Here is a 22,790-nt window from a genome sequence, read left to right on the forward strand (position 1 = left end):
CTTCCAACAAACAAAAGCCCAGGACCAGATGGCTTCACAGGTGAATTCTATCAAACATTCAGAGAAGAGCTAACATCTATCCTTCTCAAACTCTTCCAAAATATAGCAGAGGGAGGAACACTCCCAAACTCATTCTACGAGACTACCATCACCCTGATACCAAAACCAGACAAAGACATCACAAAGAAAGAAAACTACAGGCCAATATCACTGATGAACATAGATGCAAAAATCCTCAACAAAATACTAGCAAACAGTATCTAACAGCACATTAAAAGGATCATACACCATGATCAAGTGAGGTTTATCCCAGGAATGCAAGGTTTCTTCAATATACGCAAATCAATCAATGTGATAAACCATAGTAACAAATTGAAGGAGAAAAACCATATGATCATCTCAATAGATGCAGAAAAAGCTTTTGACAAAATTGAACACCCATTTATGATAAAAACCCTCCACTAAGTTGGCACAGAGGGAACTTACCTCAACATAATAAGGGCCATATATGAGAAACCCACTCTCAATGGTGAAAAACTGAAACCATTTCCTCTAAGATCAGGAAGAAGACAAGGTTGTCCGGTCTCACCACTATTTGAAATTTTTCTTGTTTCTTGATGTAGGCTTGTATTGTTATAAACTTCTCTCTTAGAACCGCTTTTGCCGCATCCCATAGGTTTTGGATCGTTGTGTTTTCATTGTCATTTGTCTCTAGGTATTTTTTTATTTCCTCTTTGATTTCGTCAGTGATCTCTTGCTTATTTAGTAATGCACTGTTTAGCTTCCATGTGTTTGTATTTTTTACGTTTTTTTCCCTGTAACTGATTTCTAATCTCATAGCGTTGTGGTCTGAAAAGATGCTTGATATGATTTCAATTTTCTTAAATTTACTGAGGCTTGATTTGTGACCTAAGATGTGATCTATCCTAGAGAATGTTCCGTGTGCACTTGAGAACAAAATGTAATCTGCTGTTTTTGGATGGAATGTCCTATAAATATCAATTAAATCTATCTGGTCTATTGTGTCATTTAAAGCTTCTGTTTCCTTATTTATTTTCATTTTGGATGATCTGTCCATTGGTGTAAGTGAGGTATTAAAGTCCCCCACTATTATTGTGTTACTGTCGATTTCCTCTTTTATAGCTGCTAGCAGTTGCCTTGCGTATTGAGATACTCCTATGTTCGGAGCGTATATATTTATGATGTTATATCTTCTTCTTGGATTGATCCCTTGATCACTATGTAGTATCCTTCCTTATTTCTTGTAACATTCTTTATTTTAAAGTCTATTTTATCTGATATGAGTATTGCTACTCCAGCTTTCTTTTGATTTCCATTTGCATGAACTATCTTTTTCCATCCCCTCACTTTCAGCCTGAATGTGTCCCTAGGTCTGAAGTGGGTCTCTTGTAGACAGCATATATATGGGTCTTGTTTCTGTATCCATTCAGCGAGCCTCTGTCTTTTGGTTGGAGCATTTAACCGTTCATATTTAAGGTAATTATTGATATGTATGTTCCTATTACCATTTTCTTAATTGTTATGGGTTTGTTTTTGTAGGTCTTTTTCTTCTCTTGTGTTTCCCACTTAGAGAAGTTCCTTTAGCATTTGTTGTAGAGCTGGTTTGGTGGTGCTGAATTCTCTTAGCTTTTGCTTGTCTGTAAAGCTTTTGATTTCTCCATCGAATCTGAATGAGATCCTTGCCGCCTAGAGTAACCTTGGTTGTAGGTTCTTGCCTTTCATCACTTTAAATATATCATGCCACTCCCTTCTGGCTTGTAGAGTTTCTGCTGAGAAATCAGCTGTTAACCTTATGGGAGTTCCCTTGTATGTTATTTGTCATTTTTCCCTTGCTGCTTTCAATAGTTTTTCTTTGTCTTTAATTTTTATCAATTTGATTACTATGTGTCTCGGCCTGTTTCTCCTTGGGTTTATCCTGTATGGGACTCTCTGTGCTCCCTGGACTTGGGTGGCTATTTCCTTTTCCATGTTAGGGAAGTTTTTGACTATAATCTCTTCAAATATTTTCTCAGTCCTTTCTCTCTTTCTTCTCCTTCTGAGACCCCTATGCGAATGTTGTTGTGTTTAATGTTGTCCCAGAGGTCTCTTAGGATGTCTTCATTTCTTTCCATTCTTTTTTCTTTATTCTGTTCCACAGCAGTGAATTCCACCATTCTGTCTTCCAGGTCACTTATCCGTTCTTCTGCCTCAGTTATTCTGCTATTGATTCCTTCTAGTGTAGTTTTCATTTCAGTTTTTGTATTGTTCATCTCTGTTTGTTTGCTCTTTAATTCTTCTAGGTCTTTGTTAAACATTTCTTGCACCTTCTCGATCTTGGCCTCCGTTCTTTTTCCGAGGGCCTGCATCATCTTCACTATCATTATTCTGAATTCTTTTTCTCCACTTCATTTAGTTGTTTTTCTGGGGTTTTATCTTGTTCCTTAATCTGGTACATAGCCCTCTGCCTTTTCATCTTGTCTATCTTTCTGTGAATGTGGTTTTTGTTCCACAGGCTGCAGGATTGTAGTTCATCTTGCTTCTGCTGTCTGCCCTCTGGTGGATGAGGCTATTTCCACTCTCACCACTATTATTCAGCATAGTTTTGGAAGTTTTAGCCACAGCAATCAGAGAAGAAAAAGAAATAAAAGGAATCCAAATTGGAAAAGAAGAAATAAAGCTGTCACTGTTTGCAGATAACATGATACTATACATAGAGAATCCTAAAGATGCTACAAGAAAACTACTAGAGCTAATCAATGAATTTGGTAAAGTAGCAGGATACAAAATTAATGCACAGAAATCTCTTGCATTCCTATACATTAATGATGAAAAATCTGGAAGAGAGATTAAGGAAACACTCCCATTTACCACTGCAACAAAAAGAATAAAACACCTAGGAATAAACTTACCTAAGGAGACAAAAGACCTATATACAGAAAACTATAAGACACTGATGAAAGAAATTAAAGATGATACAAACACATGGAGAGATACACCATGTTCTTGGATTGGAAGAATCAATATTGTGAAAATGACTATACTACCCAAAGCAATCTACAGATTCAATGCAATCCCTATTAAACTACCAATGGCATTTTTCACAGAACTAGAACAAAAAATTTCACAATTTGTATAGAAACACAAAAGACCCCGAATAGCCAAAGCAATGTTGAGAAAGAAAAACGGAGCTGGAGGAATCAGGCTCCCAAACTCCAGACTATATGACAAAGCTACAGTAATCAAGACAATATGGTACTGGCACAAAACCAGAAATATAGATCAACGGAACAGGATAGAAAGCCCAGAGATAAACCCACGCACATATGGTCACCTTATTTCTTTTTATTTATTATTTTTTTTTGCGGTACGCGGGCCTCTCATTGTTGTGGCCTCTCCTGTTGCGGAGCACAGGCTCCCGATGCGCAGGCTCAGCGGCCATGGCTCACGGGCCCAGCTGCTCCACGGCATGTGGGATCCTCCCGGACCGGGGCACAAACCCGTGTCCCCTGCATCGGCAGGCGGACTCTCAACCACTGCACCACCAGGGAAGCCCTGGTCACCTTATTTTTGATAAAGCAGGCCAGCATATACAATGGAGAAAAGACAGCCTCTTCAATAAGTGGTGCTGGGAAAACTGGACAGCTACATATTAAAGAATGAAATTAGAACACTCCCTAACACCATACACAAAAATAATCTCAAAATGGATTAAAGACCTAAATGTAAGGCCAGAAACTATCAAGCTCTTAGAGGAAAACATAGGCAGAACACTCTGACATAAATCACAGCAAGATCCTTTTTGACCCACCTCCTAGAGAAATGGAAATAAAAACAAAAATAAACAAATGGGACCTAATGAAACTTCAAAGCTTTTGCACAGCAAAGGAAAACATAAACAAGATGAAAAGACAATCCTCAGAATGGGAGAAAATATTTGCAAAGGAAGCAACTGACAGAGGATTAATCTCCAAAATGTACAAGCAGCTCATGCAGCTCAACATCTAAAAAATAAACAACCCAATCAAAAAATGGACAGAAGAACTAAATAGACATTTCTCCAAAGAAGATATACAGATTGCCAACAAACGCATGAAAGAATGCTCAACATCACTAATCATTAGAGAAATGCAAATCAAAACTACAATGAGGTATCACCTCACACCGGTCAGAATGGCCAACATCAAAACATCTACAAACAATAAATGCTGGAGAGGGTGTGGAGAAAAGGGAACCCTCCTGCACTGTTGGTGAGAATGTAAATTGATACAGTCACTATGGAGAACACTGGAGGTTCCTTAAAAAACTAAAAATAGAACTACCATACGACCCAGCAATCCCACTGCTGGGCATATACCCTGAGAAAACCATAATTCAGAAAGAGTCATGTACCACAATATTCATCGCAGCTCTATTTACAATAGCCAGGACATGGAAGCAACCTAAGTGTCCATCGACAGATGAATGGATAAAGACGATGTGGCACATATATACAATGGAATATTACTCAGCCATAAAAAGAAATGAAACTGAGTTATTTGTAGTGAGGTGGATGGACCTAGAGACTGTCATACAGAGTGAAGTAAGTCAGAAAGAGAAAAAGCAATACCATATGCTAACACATACATATGGAATCTAAAAAAAAGAACCTAGGGGCAGGTCAGGAATAAAGACGGAGAGATAGAGAATGGACTCTAGGACACGGGGAGGGGGAAGGGTGAGTTGGGATGAAGTGAGAGTGGCATGGACATATATACACTACCAAATGTAAAATAGCTAGCTAGTGGGAAGCAGTCACATAGCACAGGGAGATCAGCTAGGTGCTTTGTGACCACCTAGAGGGGTGGATAGGGAGGGTGGGAGGGAGGGACACGCAAGAGGGAGGAGATATGGGGATATATGTATATGTATAGCTGATTCACTTTGTTGTAAAGCAGAAACTAACACATCATTGTAAAGCAATTATACTCCAATAAAGATGTTAAAAAAATAAAGTGAGAAAAGCCAGACACAAAGGTTACATATTACATTCCATTTACGTGAAATGTCCAGAATACGCAAGTTTATAGAGACAGAAAGGAGATTAGTGGTTGCCAGGGGGTAGGAGGTTGGGGAGCAAAAGGGTGTCAGCTAAGGGTGCAGGTTTCTATTGGTTGTAATGAAAATGTTCTACAATTAACTGTGGTGATGGTTGCACAACTCTGTGAATATACTGAAAACCACTGAACTATGTATTTAAATGGATAAATTGTATGGCATGTGAATTATATTTCAGTAAAATTGTTTAAAAACATGAAGCCATTGGATCAAAACCCTAGGGCCCCTTCCAGCTCAATCTAGGATTCAACAGGGTTCCCTGCTCACCTGAGGTTTGGAAGTCTATCTCAATAGGATTGGAGAGACTGGTTGCTGCTTCTCGCCACAGGCTGCCCCGAACAGGAGACCAGGCTGTCACCATGCAGCGGTACAGCCCTGCATCCGAGACCTGAGTCTGGTACATTCGATAGCGAAATTCATCTTCCTGCACTTTCTCTAACACAACGCCGTCCACCCGCGATGCATCTGTCCAGTTCTCCAGCTTCACCACAGAATCCTGGTCCAGGGAGATGATGTACTTGGTCTCGTTAGGACTGGAGAGGTCCCCAACAGGCTTCTCAGCCATGATGAGAACCGAGTAGCGTGGCGATTTAATATTTTTGGAAGACACTTTGCAAGTCATCTCAAATGTATTTCCGGCAGCAAAGAAAGGCTTGGGCTGCCTTGCCTTCACCACAAGCACGGAATCTGCAATGAAGTACCAGAAAGACATGATTTCTAACAGGATTAGGTAAATGGATATGCATCTGAAAGCACAATGTCAGGGAAATAGGAATTTATTTGCAAATTGCCGCACAGTAGCATTTAAGAAAATCTGGAAACTCAGAAAAGAAATCACGTGTGTCAGTAAGCAGGCTGAAATCCCCCACGCTGGAAGAGGCAGAGCAGTCTGATTCGATTTAATGGGTGTGAGGGAAGAGGGGATGGATGGGTGAGAATTTGTTTTTAAGGATTTTCAAGTCCTTGAAAAGTTTCACCCAGAGAGAGGATTTGGGAAGCTGCTGGTGCCCCCAAGGGTGTGAGGGAAAACTCGCTTCTAGTCAACTGGGGAAGACAGGGCTCTGGGCAATGCCATTTGCCTCTCCCCTCTGAGGCTCCACTGGGTGCAGGGAAAGTACACTTAGCCTAACCAGCCTGCTTGGAAGAGCAGAGCAAGGGAGCAATGGGTTCTCTCTGTTTCATCATATGATGGTAACATTATAAAACAGATTATTACTAAAGTGACTGGAGCTTACACTTGTAGATCCAGTCATTTCCACAGAGATGCTATATTAACATTTTGAACCCGTGTCCAGGGCTACTAACTTAAAGTGTGTGACTCCCTGCCTCTCCATCAAAAAAAAAAATCCCTAAGCATATACACATTAGAATTCATCTGTATTATAATAGCTCAGTGTCAGGCACTTGGAAGGTACTTAAATATTTGTTGAACGGATGGATAAATGAATTAAACACAACTCTTTTATCCTTTAATGAGATAATTCTATAACCCATCTGGTACCAAACAAAATTTTTATGTTGGGGTTATTCTGGGAATAGTTGTTCCAAACCTATCAGGAGGACATGTATGTTACGGGGTCTCTCCAGAACCACCGATTCCTGAGGTTCCGCTGAGCCATTCACATTCTTTCTTGGAGTTTAAATTTGTGAGATTAGAAGAGATCACTAAAGGTTAAACAAAAAGAAAAGTCCAAGGACTATGTCCTCAGGCATCTAATGTCCGAGGATCAGGAAAATGAACAGAAATCAGCAAAGGAGGCTGAGAAGAAGACTTACGAGGTTGGAGAAAAGCCCAGAGGGTAGTATCCCACAAGCCAAGGAAAAGCCAAAGTATTTCCAAGAAGAGGGAATGATCAACTGTGTTAAGTCCTGCTAACTCAAGTAAGATGACTAACAACTGGACTTTGCAATATGTCAATCCCTAGTCATCTTAACAGCTGGGGCAAAAGCCAGATTAGAGCAGAATAGAGAACAGGAAGAGAGAAAATAGAGACACCGAGGACAAACGAATCAAATTCTTTGCCTATCAAAGGAAAGGAACAGAAATGAGTGGGCAAGGGGTATGGGGAACAGACAGATGGAGGGGGAAGCAAGACCAAGATTAGTTCAGCTTTAATTTAAAAAAAAAAAAACACTCACAACAAGAGATCTAAAATAGGCCAGTGGGAAACAATGGGAGTGATGTAGAAAGATAGGTGTGTTTACAGGATAGGTTGTTTGGAACTGAGAGTATGGGGAGCTCTCAGTCATCAGAAGTGAGATGTCTACTGCAGGGTGTGAGCTTGGGAGTGAATAACCAAATAGGACAGAGGTCATAATGACTAGAAAGGAGGACAGGGGCCTGAGAATGAAAGGTTTCTCAACCTTAGATGCACCTGGGAACCACCTTGGGAGCATCTGACAATTCCAATGCCCAGATTACATGGAACCTCAGGCCAATTAAGACAGAACCTCTTGTGGGACTCAAGCATCAGTATGTTTTTAAAGCTCCTCAGGTGATTCCAATGTGCAGCCAATGTGCCCCAGCGCCCATACGGATAGTGAAGCTAGCAAGACAGCAGGAAAAGCAGAGAGCGGCTGCCAGACAAAACTGAGCATCTTCAAAGAATGCGCGAGGAGGACCCAGGAGTTGACAGGTGACGGCAATGAGAGGAGGTGGAATGATCTGATGACAGGAGATGTGAAGTTGGATGTTTTTAGGGAGGAGGGAAAAGAGCCTGGAGGCTGCAGTGAGGGACGAGGAGGGCACCTGACTCATCTAGGCCCGGTTACACTGTGGGAAGAAAACACCACCACTCAGGAAGGCTCCAGGGGAAATGGTGTCCTTGGGGAGAGCGAGGTGGGTCATGTTTACTGTGAGGAAGAGAAAGGACTATTCAGAGATGAGGTCAGGAAGCAGGAGATTTTGCCAAGCTCTAGAGGGCCCTGTTTGGGGTTTGGGGATCTCAGAGGCGTGGCAATGAGGCGACAGAAGCCATGTGGTGGGCTGTACGGTGCTTCACATCCGGGGCACGAAGGAGGACCCGGGAGGCCTGGCCTTCCTGCAGTGACGGACTAGACCAGGGATAAAAGACTTGACAAGTCTGACATCCCAAGGCACACAGGGCTCTGAGCATTCGGAAGGATACACATCAAAGAAACTGTTTCCCTTAAGTTCTTGTCAGCTCTCCCCAGGAACACTCTCTCTGAATGGGTGACTGACCTCTCCGGGGCAGGTGCAGTGGCCCGGGGCTGCCCGCTCATTCTGGGGCATCTGAAATGTGCCTGCAACCAGCGGGAACTCATGGACCTGGATACACTCTCAGGGGCATGTGCAAAGTTTGGCTTCAGATCACTCAGTGGGGCCATAGGTCGATGGCGTACACCAGGCACCCTGTGAGCTCCTACAAGATGATCTCCTACCACCGACCAAGCCCCAGCCCTCTTGTTAGACTTACCCTTCTCAACGTCGTCATCGTAAAGGGGTTCGTGCTGAGGATAAGAGGCACAGTCACTGGAGTGTGAATTTCTTGGATCCCTAGTGTACATGGAAACCTGCAGAGTGACTGTGCATCTGAAAATGCACAGTGGGATGACTTAAGCCAAAACAAAACAAAAATGTTCATGAACAAGAAGGAAGTGCCTACCTTCTGATGCCCAAAATATGCTGACAGGTTTGGAGAAGACGTCCTTGCTCTTCACCCAGCTGTTGTTACGCTGTTTGGTCCAGGCAGACACAACACAGTAGTAACTGCCCCTGTCCTCCTCTGTAGTCCTTTGGATTCGGAAATTGAACGTGTCTGTACGCTCCTTAGAAAAAATGAAGTCTCCATCCTGGGCCCGTTGCTTGCTCCTCTCTCCATACTTCAGCGTCCAGTCCCCGTTCATGACTGCGAGGAGCTCGCTGGCCACCACGTCATCGCTGCGCCGGTTCACCCTGTGGTACCAGGACACCGTGAAACGCACACTCGCCTCGGTGCTCTCCACATTCACTATCCGGCATTCCAGCTCGGTGAGGTCGTCTGAGAACTCAGGGACCTTAGAAGCATTCAGGTACACCTGATAGTCTGGTTCTGAAAGAGAGAGAGGGGCCAGGATTAAAAAAAAAAAAAAAATCAAATCAGACAGAGCAATTTACCAAGAATTAGCAAAAGGAACAAGATAAGCACTATTGTTGTCCTGACAATTAAATGCCCATTCTATTCGCTACAGTGATAGAAATGGAAGTCTTCATGTTGTATGGGAAGGATCCTCTGAGAGTCTGTTACTGCAAAACCTTGCACAACTGCAAAACCTTGCAAAACCCACTGTCCCCCCTCAAGAAAACCTCCCAAGGCCAGAAGCCAAATGTCCCCACTCAGAGTCTTGAACTTTCCAGAGGGTGAGGCCAGCTGTTAGTTTCCCCAGGAAGTTGGAGTCTTCTGAGAAGAATCTCTTAAGAAGTTTGGTGTCCATGCTCTACCAAGACGTTCTCTGGCATGCCAAGCAGTGCCCACAGACCTCCAAAGCCCCCACTGGCACAGCACTGGAAAACCCAACCTCAGAGTACATTCTAGCTCTTGAGGCCAGTCAACCCACCGTGTCGTGGGTTCCTGCCATCCTTGGCTTTGACCCAAAGGCAAGGCCCTCAGGTCATCATTCCTCCTGTGGACGGCCATCCTCCAACTCCACAAACGGTATTTTTTTCACTGACACACGTAACTCTCCCATTCAATTCTGCCAACCTTGAAGGCAGCTCACTGTGATCCTGGCTCTAGTAAAGCCCGCTCACTATGACCATCCTGCTTTCTGCCAGGTGTAAATTCTGATGAGGGAGGGAGGGAAGCCAGCGAGTGCTCTCCTAGTGTCCCCACTGCCACTGTCTCAGTCCTGTTATTTTTCACTTGTATAGAACCCCTCCTCCTGTGAGGTTCACTGTTTGCATTTAATCCATTTCTGCAACTCCACATTTCAAAGCCTCCCAGGAACTGGTATGAGGACCCCCTTCACTGCTTCCTTTCTTCTACCAATACCTCCTCTGCATGTCACATCTAATTATCTGAAGTTCTCCAGTCACTGCAGTCTTGCACCACCAGGTGACCTGTTAGCGGTGGCCTCTCCTCTTGACTGCCCTGCAAACTTGCTCTCATTCTTCAGTGTCACCCCCTCTGCGCCCCCTTCCTGGACACCCTTTCTCTGTGTTCCCATAAACCGTGTAGGTACTGTTGTAAAGCAGTTACTACTCCTTGCTTGAAGGTCTTGTCCCTAAGGTTCAAACATACAGCCGTGTATAGAGTAGTCACTCAATAAATGTTTGCTGCCTTGATACTAAGACTTCTGGAAAAAAGCTACATTTTTCTCCTGTAGTGCTTTGCCTGCTAGGAGACAAATGATTCTACCTAAACAGAATTTTCCATTTGCCAACACTGTATTCACATCACCTCCATCAAACAGTTTAGTTTTATTTAACGTTGCTTTTATTTATGACTCATAAATTATAAACTGCTGAGGTCAAGGAACTGTTGTTTTGTGATTTATACTTCTAACGAAATGTATAACATCATGACTTCCCCAAGAATGACTCAGTGGCCAGGAAATGGAAAGAACTCAAACTCCTAATTCCCTCAAATGTCATCTTCACAAGCATTTAATTGCAAGTGAGCCTGGACCCTGTTCCATAAAAAGCTGAACCAGGGCTTCCCTGGTGGCGCAGTGGTTGAGAGTCCGTCTGCCGATGCAGGGGACACGGGCTCGTGCCCCGGTCCGGAAGGATCCCACATGCCACAGAGCGGCTGGGCCTGTGAGCCATGGCCGCTGAGCCTGTGCGACCGGAGCCTGTGCTCCGCAACGGGAGAGGCCACAACAGTGAGAGGCCCGCGTACCACAAAAAAAAAAAAAGTTGAAGCAGCGCAGCTCTGCCAGCTGATGGGAGAATGTCCTCAGTGATGTGGACATTACAGAGAAATATGCTAGAATGTCATCTGCCACCTCGTTTCACAGGTGAAGGTGCCAAAGATACACAGCTTGGGGGTGTCCTGGCCCTGGGCAGCGTGCCAACACACACGCTGCCTCTCCAGTGACTGCTGACTGTGGAACAAACACTGAAATGTATTTACACCATCACACGCATAAGACGAGGTATTCCCAACTTAGCCCGCATCCAGGGTTTCAGACCCTTTCCTCATGTGGGACTTCAGCACAGCAGCTAGAGTGAGGACAAGCACAACCAAGTTCATGTAATGTGGAAAGGACAGACTTGAACTGGTTGTGCGCACAGCAAGACTGCCCTCCTCAGTCCTGTCAGGACCAAACGGGAACACCAGACCATCAAGAGTCCAGCAGCTCGCTCCATTCCGAGCACAACGCGGAGACCCTTCGCATGTGTCACATTAACCTGAACAACAAACTGTGAAGCAGGAAAGAGCAGTGGTGAGGAGCCAGGGGTCTGGAAGTCAGACTGTATTTGAATCCTGGCTCTGCCTTCACTTGCTGTGTGACCTTGGGCAGATTACTTAATCTCTCTGGTGCCTCATCTGTAAAAATGGGGAGAATAACAGTAACCACCTCACAATGTTATCATGAGGATTAACAGTTAAAATAATACACGTGAAAGTGCTTAGACTGGTGCCTGGTCCGTGTATGTGTGGCGGGGGTGTGGGGGGTGTACTGGCAGAGGTGTGTGCGGAGTGAGGTGAATTGGGTTGTGAATGTGTTATTCTTTAGATGCAATGGAGACACCAAGTCAAGATGCTAAGGTCACAGCTCTGTGCCAGTGTTTGAACCTGGAGTCTAAGAAAGAGCTGGGGCCAAAGCAGGGGAACAGACAGACAGACAGACACACACACACACACACACACACACAGCTGAAACCTCACTCCAAACACACACAGCTGGCTCCTCCTCCTAACTTTCCAACTGCTACTCCTGGTACCACAGCCCACCGTTCACTCTCCCAGTTCCCCCTCTTGAAAGGTGTACCATATCCCACTCTCTTCAGACGGTGCCTAAGTCTCACCATTCTCCCTCCTCAGCGTCTCTTCCACTTCTCACATTCCAGGCCTCACACACAGTAGGTGCTCTATAAATATCTGTGCATAGAAGTGAAAACCTCACGACCACCATTCCCGTCCTGGCCCTCTGCCACCAGCCAAGACTATTATAATAACCTTCCGACCTGCCTCTAGGCTCACACCACCGCCAGGTCATCTGTTCAAGAAGCCTCCCAGTAGGTGGCTTTTCTCTCACCTACTGAGTGAAGAACACTCTCCCCAGCCTGGCATTCAAGGCCCTGCAGAGTGTGAGTCTAAGCCCTCTGTCCAGCTCCACCGCCCATTGCCCTCTTGTACACGCTCTAGACTCCGTGCCGGTGGCGCCTGTTACCACTCCCTCATCACCTCCTCTGCTTCCTCCCGCCTGTTGCCTCTGCCTCAGCGCCCGGGACACCTGCTCAGTAAGGCGCTGAGTAAATGACTGAGCCGATTCCCCCCTTCTACTCCCTCCTCTCCCCCTTGACGGATCTGTTTAAATCTATGTATCCAAATGCGGAGAAAGGAGAGTACAGGGGTTGCAGTGCATGTGCATCTAGTTACAGGAATGCCAGCTCGGCAGAAGCGCAAAATCTCTTCATTGACTGGTTTGTCTCCTTGTTCTCTGTTCAAACTAAATCTTAGGCCCGCAAAAGGAGGATCCTAATGCAAAAACAAACACGTGGATTCTTGTGGACTTACAAGGCATAAGTTCCAGGGATTTAAAGGATGTGCAAAGGTCATCTGAACGATCCCCCAGCCTTGGAGGTCGCCTTCGGACTTACACTCCTAGAAAAGACATGACTCCACTACGTCAGAATGGTAGGCGTGTGAGTGGGTGCCTATTTCTTTTATGTTTTGGTGCATGTATGGAAATCTTCCTTTATTGTTGTTTCACAATTTTAAAACTTGTTGCCAGAGGCTGGGCATACTCCTCAAGGTCCGTCGTGCACAGACCTCTTCAGGTAGCCTCTCCTACTGAACAGGAAGCCTCCTGTGAACTCACCAGCCTGTCCCAACTCTCCTTCTTATTCAGCAAACATTCAGAGACCCTACCACCCACCAGGTTCCCTGCTCTCTGAGGACTTTACTTGAACATTGCCTTGAACTTCAGTTACAGGTCTGTCTGCCTCATGGACCTTCTGTAGGGCTCTTCTCAGGGTCTGGGACCCACTGTTTGATTCATCTGTGTGTGCTATGTATGCAGTGCCTTGTACACAAAAGACATTAACACACTTGCTGAACTGGACTAAATTTAATATTTTGCATAAAAATGCTCATTTTCAGCATAAGTGTTACACTACTGATTACTGCTATATTCTGCTTGATCTCATCAAGAAATCATCTAAGAATGTAATAGTGGTTATGTTTAAAAACTGCTTATCAGTTAAAGATGCATACTAAAGTATTTAATGGCAAAATGACATGATGTCTGGGATGTGTTTTACATTCTTCCAGAAGGAAAAGAAAAGAGGGGGCAGGGGAGAGAGAGAGAGAGAGAGTGTACGTACGTGTGTGTGTCTAGGGGAGGGAAGAGAGATGAAATAAGATTAGCAAAATACTGGTAACTGTTGAAGCTGGTCGTTTGTTCTACTTCTGGGTAAATTTCTACTCCAAAAGTTTAACACAAACAAACAACCCGCCCACAGCGTAAGCCCTTTTACAGAATACTGAGGCCAGTCTAAGGCACGACATCACTAACCTTCCAGGAAACAAGGATCTCTCCCTAATCTAGCTCCCAGGACGACCTGCTCATTTACACACCACCTCCTGCAGCTGCGGCCTCCCATACTGTAAGCCCCACCAAGAAAGACTTTGTTTTCTGATTATGGGTCATTAAACTCCTTTGTTATAACTTCCGAAACAATGAAAATGTTCCGAATCATTGGCTAATTTGTAAAAGCAGATATTTTGTGCCTACCACATGCAGGGACCTGAACCAGGGGATTTCACAGATTACCTCATTTATTCACTCTCACAACAATTCTGTAAGGAAGGTACAAGGATACTAATAACTGGCATTTATGGAGGGCTTCCTGTATGCCAGAGACCAGGCCATACACTTTCCTTGCATGCTGGTTTAATCTTCAGAACAACCTTATATGATAGATACTATTTTCACGTACTTTTCCCAAACCAAACCAAACCAAACCAAACCAAAACCGAAATCAAAGCCCAAAGGAGGTTAAGTTCAAAGACGAAGATCTTGCACAGCGCGTGGGGGGTGGGGGAGCAGAATCATAGGAGAGGCTTTGGCTCCGTGGCCTGGCTCCCACTAGGGCCGAATTGCACAACCTCATTACACACCCAGTTATTCATGCTTCTCAAAGCCAGCTCCATCCCAGAAGACAAGAGGGATGATAACAGCTGAGGCACTGATCCTGAACTGTGTACAACAGGGCCATGTTCTAATGCCCCCTTTGAAGTTTAGTTAACTTGGGGGAGCTAATTAGATGAACAGGCTGCAAGCACGAGTCAGAAGAAACAGGAGGAAGAGGGCCCTTTTTTCTGCCGATGCCAGTTTTATTACCCTGAACTGGGCAGGTACTTTAGATGCAGCTGAGCGAGTTGACTAATTGTCAAAGAGTTGCCACTATCATCACTGGTATACAACAATTAAATATTCTCTGGGGGGCTTCCCTGGTGGCGCAGTGGTTGAGAGTCCGCCTGCCCATGCAGGGGACGCGGGTTCGTGCCCCGGTCCGGGAGGATCCCACATACCGCGGAGCGGCTGGGCCCGTGAGCCATGGCCGCTGAGCCTGCGCGCCCGGAGCCTGTGCTCCGCAACGGGAGAGGCCACGACAGTGAGAGGCCCGCGTACCGCAAAAAAAAAAGAAAAAAAAATTCTGCAGATCTAAATCTTACCTTCTGTAGACGGCAAAGAACTCTCAAGTCTCTACCAAGTACTTAGCAGATTAACAGCTCCTTTTAAAGAAAAATAATTACCTTCCTCGCTGGCACAGGGCTGGAAGAGGGGACGGTCCGCAAGTGGGGAAGAATGCAAATCAGGTGGCTCAGCCCGAGTAGCACCGCTCGGCTCTGCCGTTTCCTGCTCCTGTATCTGAAGCCCGTGGAACCCTCTCCAATTAACACCACAGCAGTCTAGGACTCCGGGCAGAGAACTCAACCATGAACTGATTAGTATCCAACTCTTGCCAAGGGCTCATTTAAGACATCTGATAGCAGAGAGAGATGGCTTCACATGCAGATTAGCCAGCCATTCCTCCCGATTCTCCGTAGTTTTCGCCATATACTAAATTGGATCGACACAAAGCGACATTCGTCCTCCACAGTAACTCAGCCTCTTACAAAAACTCCTTCACACACTTAAGATTTATGCCTTCAGCTTTTATGGGGAGTGGATATAAGAAACATCCATTTGAACAATCACTCAGAGCGTTTGTAAAAGAACAGTTGAAAGCACTGTCCATTATGCTATCGAATGCCCCTTAAATAAAACAAGCGCATGATAAATTCAGTGCCAAGAAAAAGTTTGTCTCTCTTTTGTTTGTTTTCCATCATCAGAGGAGGGCTGTATAATCCCCTCTCTTTTGCCTCCACTCTCCAAAACTTCAGAGGCAAATTCAGTGCTCAAATGCAGTCACTAATCCACCCCAACCATCTTGCAATACCTATTCTTTGATTTTTTTTACCCCTTTTGATCTTGATTTTATTTTTGTGCCTCCTGCTTTAAATTGCACTTCGTTTTGCAACCCAACTTAAATCTTTTTGCCTTCAAAAGTAGGGCATCCATCCTAAGTAAAGAGATTTTTTCTTACCCTCTAAAAAATTATAGTCCTCCCAGCTGCTACAAGTGCTCCTGGACTTGACAGACCCATTCACGTCATTGCCCTGATGTCTCTGGTTAACACGATGGAACGTGAGAAGACCCCAATCAGCTTCAATCCCTCATCTACTCAGTGCACCCAAGCAAATGAGGACAAGAACGACCCAGCTTTTAGGACTCTATGCTTTAGAGTTTCAGGAGTGAAGCTGATCCCCAAAGCCAAACCGTTTCCACATAGGATGACAATACTCGGGACAGACTCCCCTCAAGATGAAAATACTTGGGACAGACTTGACCTAGGGCCATAATTCTGTCCAAGCCATTCTAAACATTTCTTTGGAAATAAAAGGAACAAGCATTAACCGCTGCATAGATTCTACTGTCCAAAGATGATGCAGTAACGTTTCCCATCTCACATGCCCTTTTTGAAATGTGACCTTGCTGGTCTCCCATTAAGAGATGGGGTCTCTTTCTCTACCCCCTTGAACTTGGACAGACTCTGTGATGGCTCTGACCAATAGAAGACAGCGGAGGTGAACTGTACCAGTCCCAGGGACAGCTTTCAACTAGCCAGGCACTTCTACTTCCTGCGTCCTGGCAGCCAGCCGCCACGTAAGAAGAATGACTGTCCTGAGAAGACGACGCCATGAGAAACCCAAGCCACATGGACAGGGCCTGGATGAGACACCACTTGAGGACAGAGAGAGATGCCCTGGAACGTGGTGACAAGTGCATGAGAAAGCCATCTGGAAGGGGATCCCCAGCCCTAGCTGTCCCAGCTGTCACCATGTGCATCAGAGATGAACCCCATTGAGTTCTTCCCTAATTCCTGACCCTCAAAATTGTGAGCAAAATGAAAATCAGTGGTTTTCAGGTGGGGATTGGGACAGTACCTCACTCGCACTGTTTGCGGGGATCAGATATTTAATGCGTGCAAAGCCCTTGGCCTAGTCCCTGGCACGCAGTAAGTGTTCAATACACGGTAGTTATCATGTTTAATATGTCAGGTAGCAAAATTGAGCATTTTGTGTAATACCTGCACAGGGAACTGGCTTTCTCAAGAGCTCTTCTGTGACAACATTCCACAGTCACGCAACGTAAGATGACCTATCTAAATAGACTACTTCCTGTCTTATTGCCACCTCTCAGTTAGCCTCAGCAGGCCCCAGTTTACATGTGGCACGGTATCCACGTGCATACGCAGACACGTTGTAGATCTAGAGAGAATCACACAGTGTCAAGCCAGGCCTGATCACTGCTGAGCGGAGAATCCAATTGGGAGGTCCTGGAGAAAAAGCCTACTGCTGTACTCAGGCCCAACTCGCCTCCTGACAACTGTCCAGGGAGCTGTAATGGTATGAGGCACAGGCACAGGGAAGGAGGAGAGATTTAAGGGGAAGACAGGAGAAGAATACCACTTACACTCCTGACAGGTTTGCCCATGTGCAGTCTCTCTGAATATCCTGAGCTGAATTTATTGCTTTCTTTGCAATTCTTCTTTTCCTATGCACATATGTTAACATATCCACGTGTTGGTGCTGGTTTATCTACCCATCAGGCCAGTGTTTACTGAGTGCCCATTACGTGCAAAGAACTGTGAGAGATGCGGGGTCTGGGGCCTTAGGTCAGCCAGGGAAAAGCACACTGACAGCTTTCGCAACAACCGTGTTGGATCCTCAGAATAATAACCAAACCTTTTCCCACAATTTAGTCTCTTTATTTCTTCCCACTCTCTGGAGAACACAGCCACCAACAAATCCCTTCCAGCTAAAAGAACCCATTCCCTCCCCGAGTTCCCCTCCTGCTTCCTGACAGTCTCAGCATCTCTCCCCCGGGGTAGGCTGGGATCAGCGAACGAGGACTTCAAAGAGGCCGTCTAAGTCGGTGGGGGAGGGGTGGGGGGAGGGGTGCGGAACATCCGCGCTGGGATCTGACAGCACCGCACAAGGCACCGAGGACCAGGGCTGTGAGACACATTCAGCTCCGGGGCTGAAAACTCTTCTTCTGGTGCTGACAACATCTGTTTTATTTTGGAGGTTGCTAAGGAGAGTTCTAGCTGGGCTAACGTTGTTCCAGTTCAGTACTTCATGATGAGTTTCTCGCACGGGGTTCAGACGGCAGGAATAAAAGCTCGCCAGATGAACCCGCTCCTTTCACTTTGCAGATATTAAAGAATCACTTTGCTACCAGGGATGACTAACACCCCGCCCGGTCTCGCTCAGAATTGGACGGACCCTCTGCTTACTCTCTTATGACTCGTCTTCTCCCTGCCCCCTCTGTCCCCACTTGCCAACTCCCCATCTTTGCCAAATAACAGCTTATTAGGAAGAAACAGACAGTGAATGTGCCACTAGCCCAGGAGAAGATTTCACTGCAGAGACAAGGAAGAGCTGAGAAATGAGTTGGGGCTCACGGCGGGAGGATGTTTAGCATTAGACAAAGGAGGAAATGATTTCCGAGCCTTTGAAGATCTGTTTTACCTCCTAATAGAGCAATGCCAAACGCCTTCATGCGGGCTCGGAACAGTCAGGGGACAGTAGAGAGACCAAGCTCAAAACAGGGAAGAGGCTAACCGGCAGGCCTGTCTCCATCTTTGCAGTAATGGACTTGGGAAGCGAAGCACTCCACACTCCACCCGGCCCCATCCTGCCTAAGTCCACTTGCGATTAATTACAAGATAGTAACAAAATTAGGAAAAGTCGGCCCTGGAGGGCAAGCATTCAGGAAAATAAGAGATGGGGAAGGTGAGCCTGGTAAAAAAAGAAGAGGATGTGACAATGACCTTCACATATATGACAAGTAACAATGACATGGGTGGCAAGGAGGGCAACAGTTGAGGGCCACTCTGCTCCTCCCTTGGGAATCGGACGTGGGGAGAGAGCCCTCCAAAAGAGCAGCGGAAGCAGGAAGCCCCCTGGATTTAACTGGTATCTGTAAAAAAAAAAATTCATTTGGGCCTTCCAGGGCATTCGGTGAAAAAAATGTGTTCCATTAACTAAAGGAATTCTTTTTCTTCCCTGGGCTTTAGAAAAGCCCCAGCTCCTGCCAGAGAGTACCTAGGAGTCTAGGCAAAGGAAAGGGAGAATGGCAGCGTTCTCCCTCCAACAAAGATCCATTTCAAAGAGCCATTCAGCAGGGCCCCCGACCCTGCAAATCTCGACAACAAAAGGAATATATATCCTCTCAGAGGAGGGTACTGAGACAACTGAGGCCACGTTATCTAAACATTTCCCTTGCCTGCCAGATTCTATTTCAGCCAGTTTTGCTTTCTCCCCCAGCTTGGGATCTATGCAGGAGAGAGTATGCTTGTCCTGATATCAAGAAGGCCCAGACAGTGCAGAACACACAGCTCCCTTACTCCTCTCCGTATCCCAGAGGAGGGATTAAGCCAGAGAGGTGAAGAGCCAGCCCTCCGAACCACTCACCTAGCCAGGTCACAGCCACAGCACCTGGGGCCGACATGGCCTCTGCCACCTTGTGCCAGCTCCTGTTGTGCCCGGGTGTCCAGAGCGCCACGTGGCAGAAATAGTAGCCAGCGTTTTCTTTGCTGACATCTCGAACCAGTAAATGGTAGGAGCGTGCATCCACGTGACTCAAGGCCATGTGAGGAGAGCTGTGCACCAGGGAGTCATGGTCCAGCCGAGCCAACACATGGGGGCCGGGCAAGGTGCTGTCAGGCGTCCTGCTGAAGTACCACGTCACCGCGGGTCGGACGTCGTCCGCTCGGTCCGTTGTAATGTTGCAGGTCAGGTCCAGCTCCTTTCCTTCAGCCACAGACACGTTCCTGGCCACAGCGGCTCGAAGCACTGGAAAATTGAAAACAAGGACGTCTAGATAATCTCCGTCGTATTTGCTGCTTCCACCCCCGTCCCCTTAGAACATCTCTTTTTACCTTATTGGCAACATTCAAGTTAGAAGGCTTTGTACAGTTTTAAGTGCTTGAGAAATGTACTGAATAAACGAATGAAACATACCATATTTCTTTTTCTTTCATTAAAACAATAACAAGCACTTATATATATATGCTTACTCTATGCCAGGCACTCTTCTGAGTGCTTTATAAATTTCATCTTCAAAACAACCCTACGAGGTAGTACAATTATCATCTCCATTTTACGGATGAGGCAGTTGAAGCACAGAGAAGTTAACTAACGTGCCCAAGGTGCCACAGCTAATATGTAACAGAGCTAAGATTCAAATCCCGGCTGTCTGCCCCTAGGGACGCTGCTCTTAAGTGTTACACTATTATCACGTACACTATCATTTGAAAACAAGTCTGCTGAACATTACAAGGCTAAAATTATACTTTCTCCACATGCACGACAGGCCTTGGGTGACTTTCAGAGAAAAGACAGCTCAGCTCTGGCCGGTACATATTATCAGTTGGGGGCCAGGAGCTGGAGGGTAGGAAGTGAGGGTGAAACCATCTTCTGGGTAAAAGGGGGGCAGGGAGGATCCTAAACAGAAGGACTGGGAAAGTGAAACCAGACAATATGCCTCACGAGTCAAGTCTTCCAAAGGCTATGCACTTAGAGCATCATTTATTCTGGTCCACACACCCGCCTTAAAGTCAAGAATAAAGCATAGATTCTAAAACCAAACCACAATGATTTCTGGATTACCCATACCACTGCCCTCTCTGTGTGGATAATTAAAAGTAGACTATATTTAGACGAAGCACTGAAGGATCTGGTGTCACGGTCTCCAGGCAGATGTGGTTTCAGCATTCCCCTGTCAAAGCTTTTTACACGGAAACATTTTAGTTTATTCAAGGGATTTTGTGCAAAGAAGTTGAACATCTGTAATCAGAGTAGAAAAACATGCAACACGTGCTAATGCTCTAGGAACAACTGCTTAGATGATAACTAGCTGACACCTCCCGGGGGATTCAAGTGGACGCACAGCACGGGCCTGGTCTTCTAGCAGGAGTCACTCAGCACCAGCTGCGGTCCCGGGTCAGCTCAGTGACAAAGGCTGTCACTCAGTTCAGAAAAGACGCAACCCCCAAACCCATGCCCTTTGGAGTAAATGACTTTCATATAAATATTTCCAAAGGCTGATGATATTTCCAACAAGTGTTTCAGGCCAAGTTCAACATCTGCCTTGATGAAGACAGAAAATGAGGTGGGCATAGTATTAGAAAAAGGAATTTGAAGTCTAATTTCTCACCTCCACCCACCTTCTTCCACATTCCTCCTCCTCCTTGAACCTTTAAACGAGCCAAAAATAATAAGAGATCTCTTTTGAGAGGAGTCAGTATGGAAACTGCTGCTCCGAGCCTGTGCTGCGGTTTGAACCTCCCCACGTACAAACCGTGGTCAGGGATCCCAGAATACTGCCAGAGTCCCTCTGTGCCGGCCACCACTACTGGTGGTAAAAGAAGGCTCAGGAGGGAGCCAGCTGAGGAAAGAAGAAGTGGGCAATATGCAGCTGTGGACAGTATGCATGGAGAAGACAGATTCTTGCGTTTAGAAATACTGGCAGAAACATCTCTTTAGCAGTATAGTTCACTTTCTAATTTTTTTTCCCTGCAAGTGGCTAAAAATCTTGTCACATCACTAAGCATAGTTGTCACATGTTCTATGGGATTGGAGGGTTCACTGCTGGGACAGGATGAAGCACGGGGAAGGGAAAAAAAGAATCAGTTCTAAGGACTCGTAATGCAAGAGGGGACCTCAGACTAAGCCTGGAGTGATGCAGGCTTTCTCCTACTGGATGTAACTGAACCTATAAATTAGACACCAACATCTGCATCAACCAGACCACTCCTAATATAGGGGGGTTTACTGCCACCTACATGACCTACAGCCCCACCATGTAAGTAGCTTTGTGCCATTCATCATAACAATGCCATAAGAATACTTAAGAAGCTAGCTATGGACAACATTCGTAGCAGCACTATTTACAATAGCCAAGATATGGAAGCAACCTAAGGGTCCATCAACAGATGAATGATTAAAGAAGATGTGGTGTACAAATACAATGGATTATTACTCAGCTGCAAAAAAGAATGAAATAATGCCATTTGCAACAAAACCTGTAGGGTATTATCCTTAGTGAAGTAAGTCAGGCAGAAAAAGACAAACAGTGCATGTTTTCACTTATATGTGGACTCTAAAAAATGAAACAAACGAATCAATGTAACAGAACAAAAACAGACTCACAGATACAGAGAACAAATCAGTGGTTACCAGTGGAGAGAGGGGGAGGGGGTGGGGCAAGATAGAGGAAGGGGATCAAGAGGTACAACTACTAAGTATAAAATAAGTAAGATACAGGATGTAGTACACAGCACGGGAAATATAGCCAATGTTTCATAACTTTAATGGAGTAAAATCTATAAAACTATTGAATCACTATGTTGTACACTTGAAACTAACATACTATTGTAAATCAACTACACTTTAATTTTTAAAAAAAAGCTAGCTGTGGAGAATGCAGGTGCTGAAAATGAGAGAAAGACCATCACTCTAGTGTGGTGGTTCTTAACCTGGGGTCCACAAAGAGAATTTAAGGAATCTGTGACATGGACGGGAAAAACAAATTGTCTTTGGTTTACTAACCTCTACGGGAAACATAGCAGCTCCTCTCATTATGAAACTAAGCAACAAACCAGTGTAGTATTATCTGTCCCTGGGACCTTGTTCCCAATAGAAATCACAGATATTTTCACATCACCTGACAATTGTTGCAGATATCTTAAAATATCATTTATATTCATCACTTATCAGAAATTACAGTAGTTGTTAGGCCTGCCACTATATCTTATTATTTAATGCAATAATAAAATATTATATTATTATATAACAAATTTGTCTTAAAATATTTTGATTACTCTTCAATGTAATTGTTTTCCTTTGTCATCCTCCACATGGATTTTATGAATTAAAACATATTAACTCTGAGAAAAGGTCTGTGAGCTTCAA

The 22,790-nt window shown here is 45.1% G+C and overlaps 1 protein-coding gene across 1 annotated transcript in view; it reads right to left on the reverse strand.

The window, feature by feature from the left end:
* Positions 1-22,790, reverse strand: part of PTGFRN (prostaglandin F2 receptor inhibitor) — an 85,908-nt gene that overhangs the window by 28,115 nt on the left and 35,003 nt on the right. Inside the window, exons 4-6 of the mRNA XM_004263298.3 lie at positions 19,290-19,670; positions 8,721-9,146; positions 5,362-5,781 (exon numbers count right to left, since the gene is read on the reverse strand). Coding sequence (XP_004263346.2) covers positions 5,362-5,781; positions 8,721-9,146; positions 19,290-19,670 — 1,227 coding nt within the window. The remainder of the gene's footprint in view (positions 1-5,361; positions 5,782-8,720; positions 9,147-19,289; positions 19,671-22,790) is intronic.

Source organism: Orcinus orca, chromosome 1, assembly GCF_937001465.1.
Source record: "Orcinus orca chromosome 1, mOrcOrc1.1, whole genome shotgun sequence".
NCBI classification, from domain to species: Eukaryota; Metazoa; Chordata; class Mammalia; order Artiodactyla; family Delphinidae; genus Orcinus; species Orcinus orca.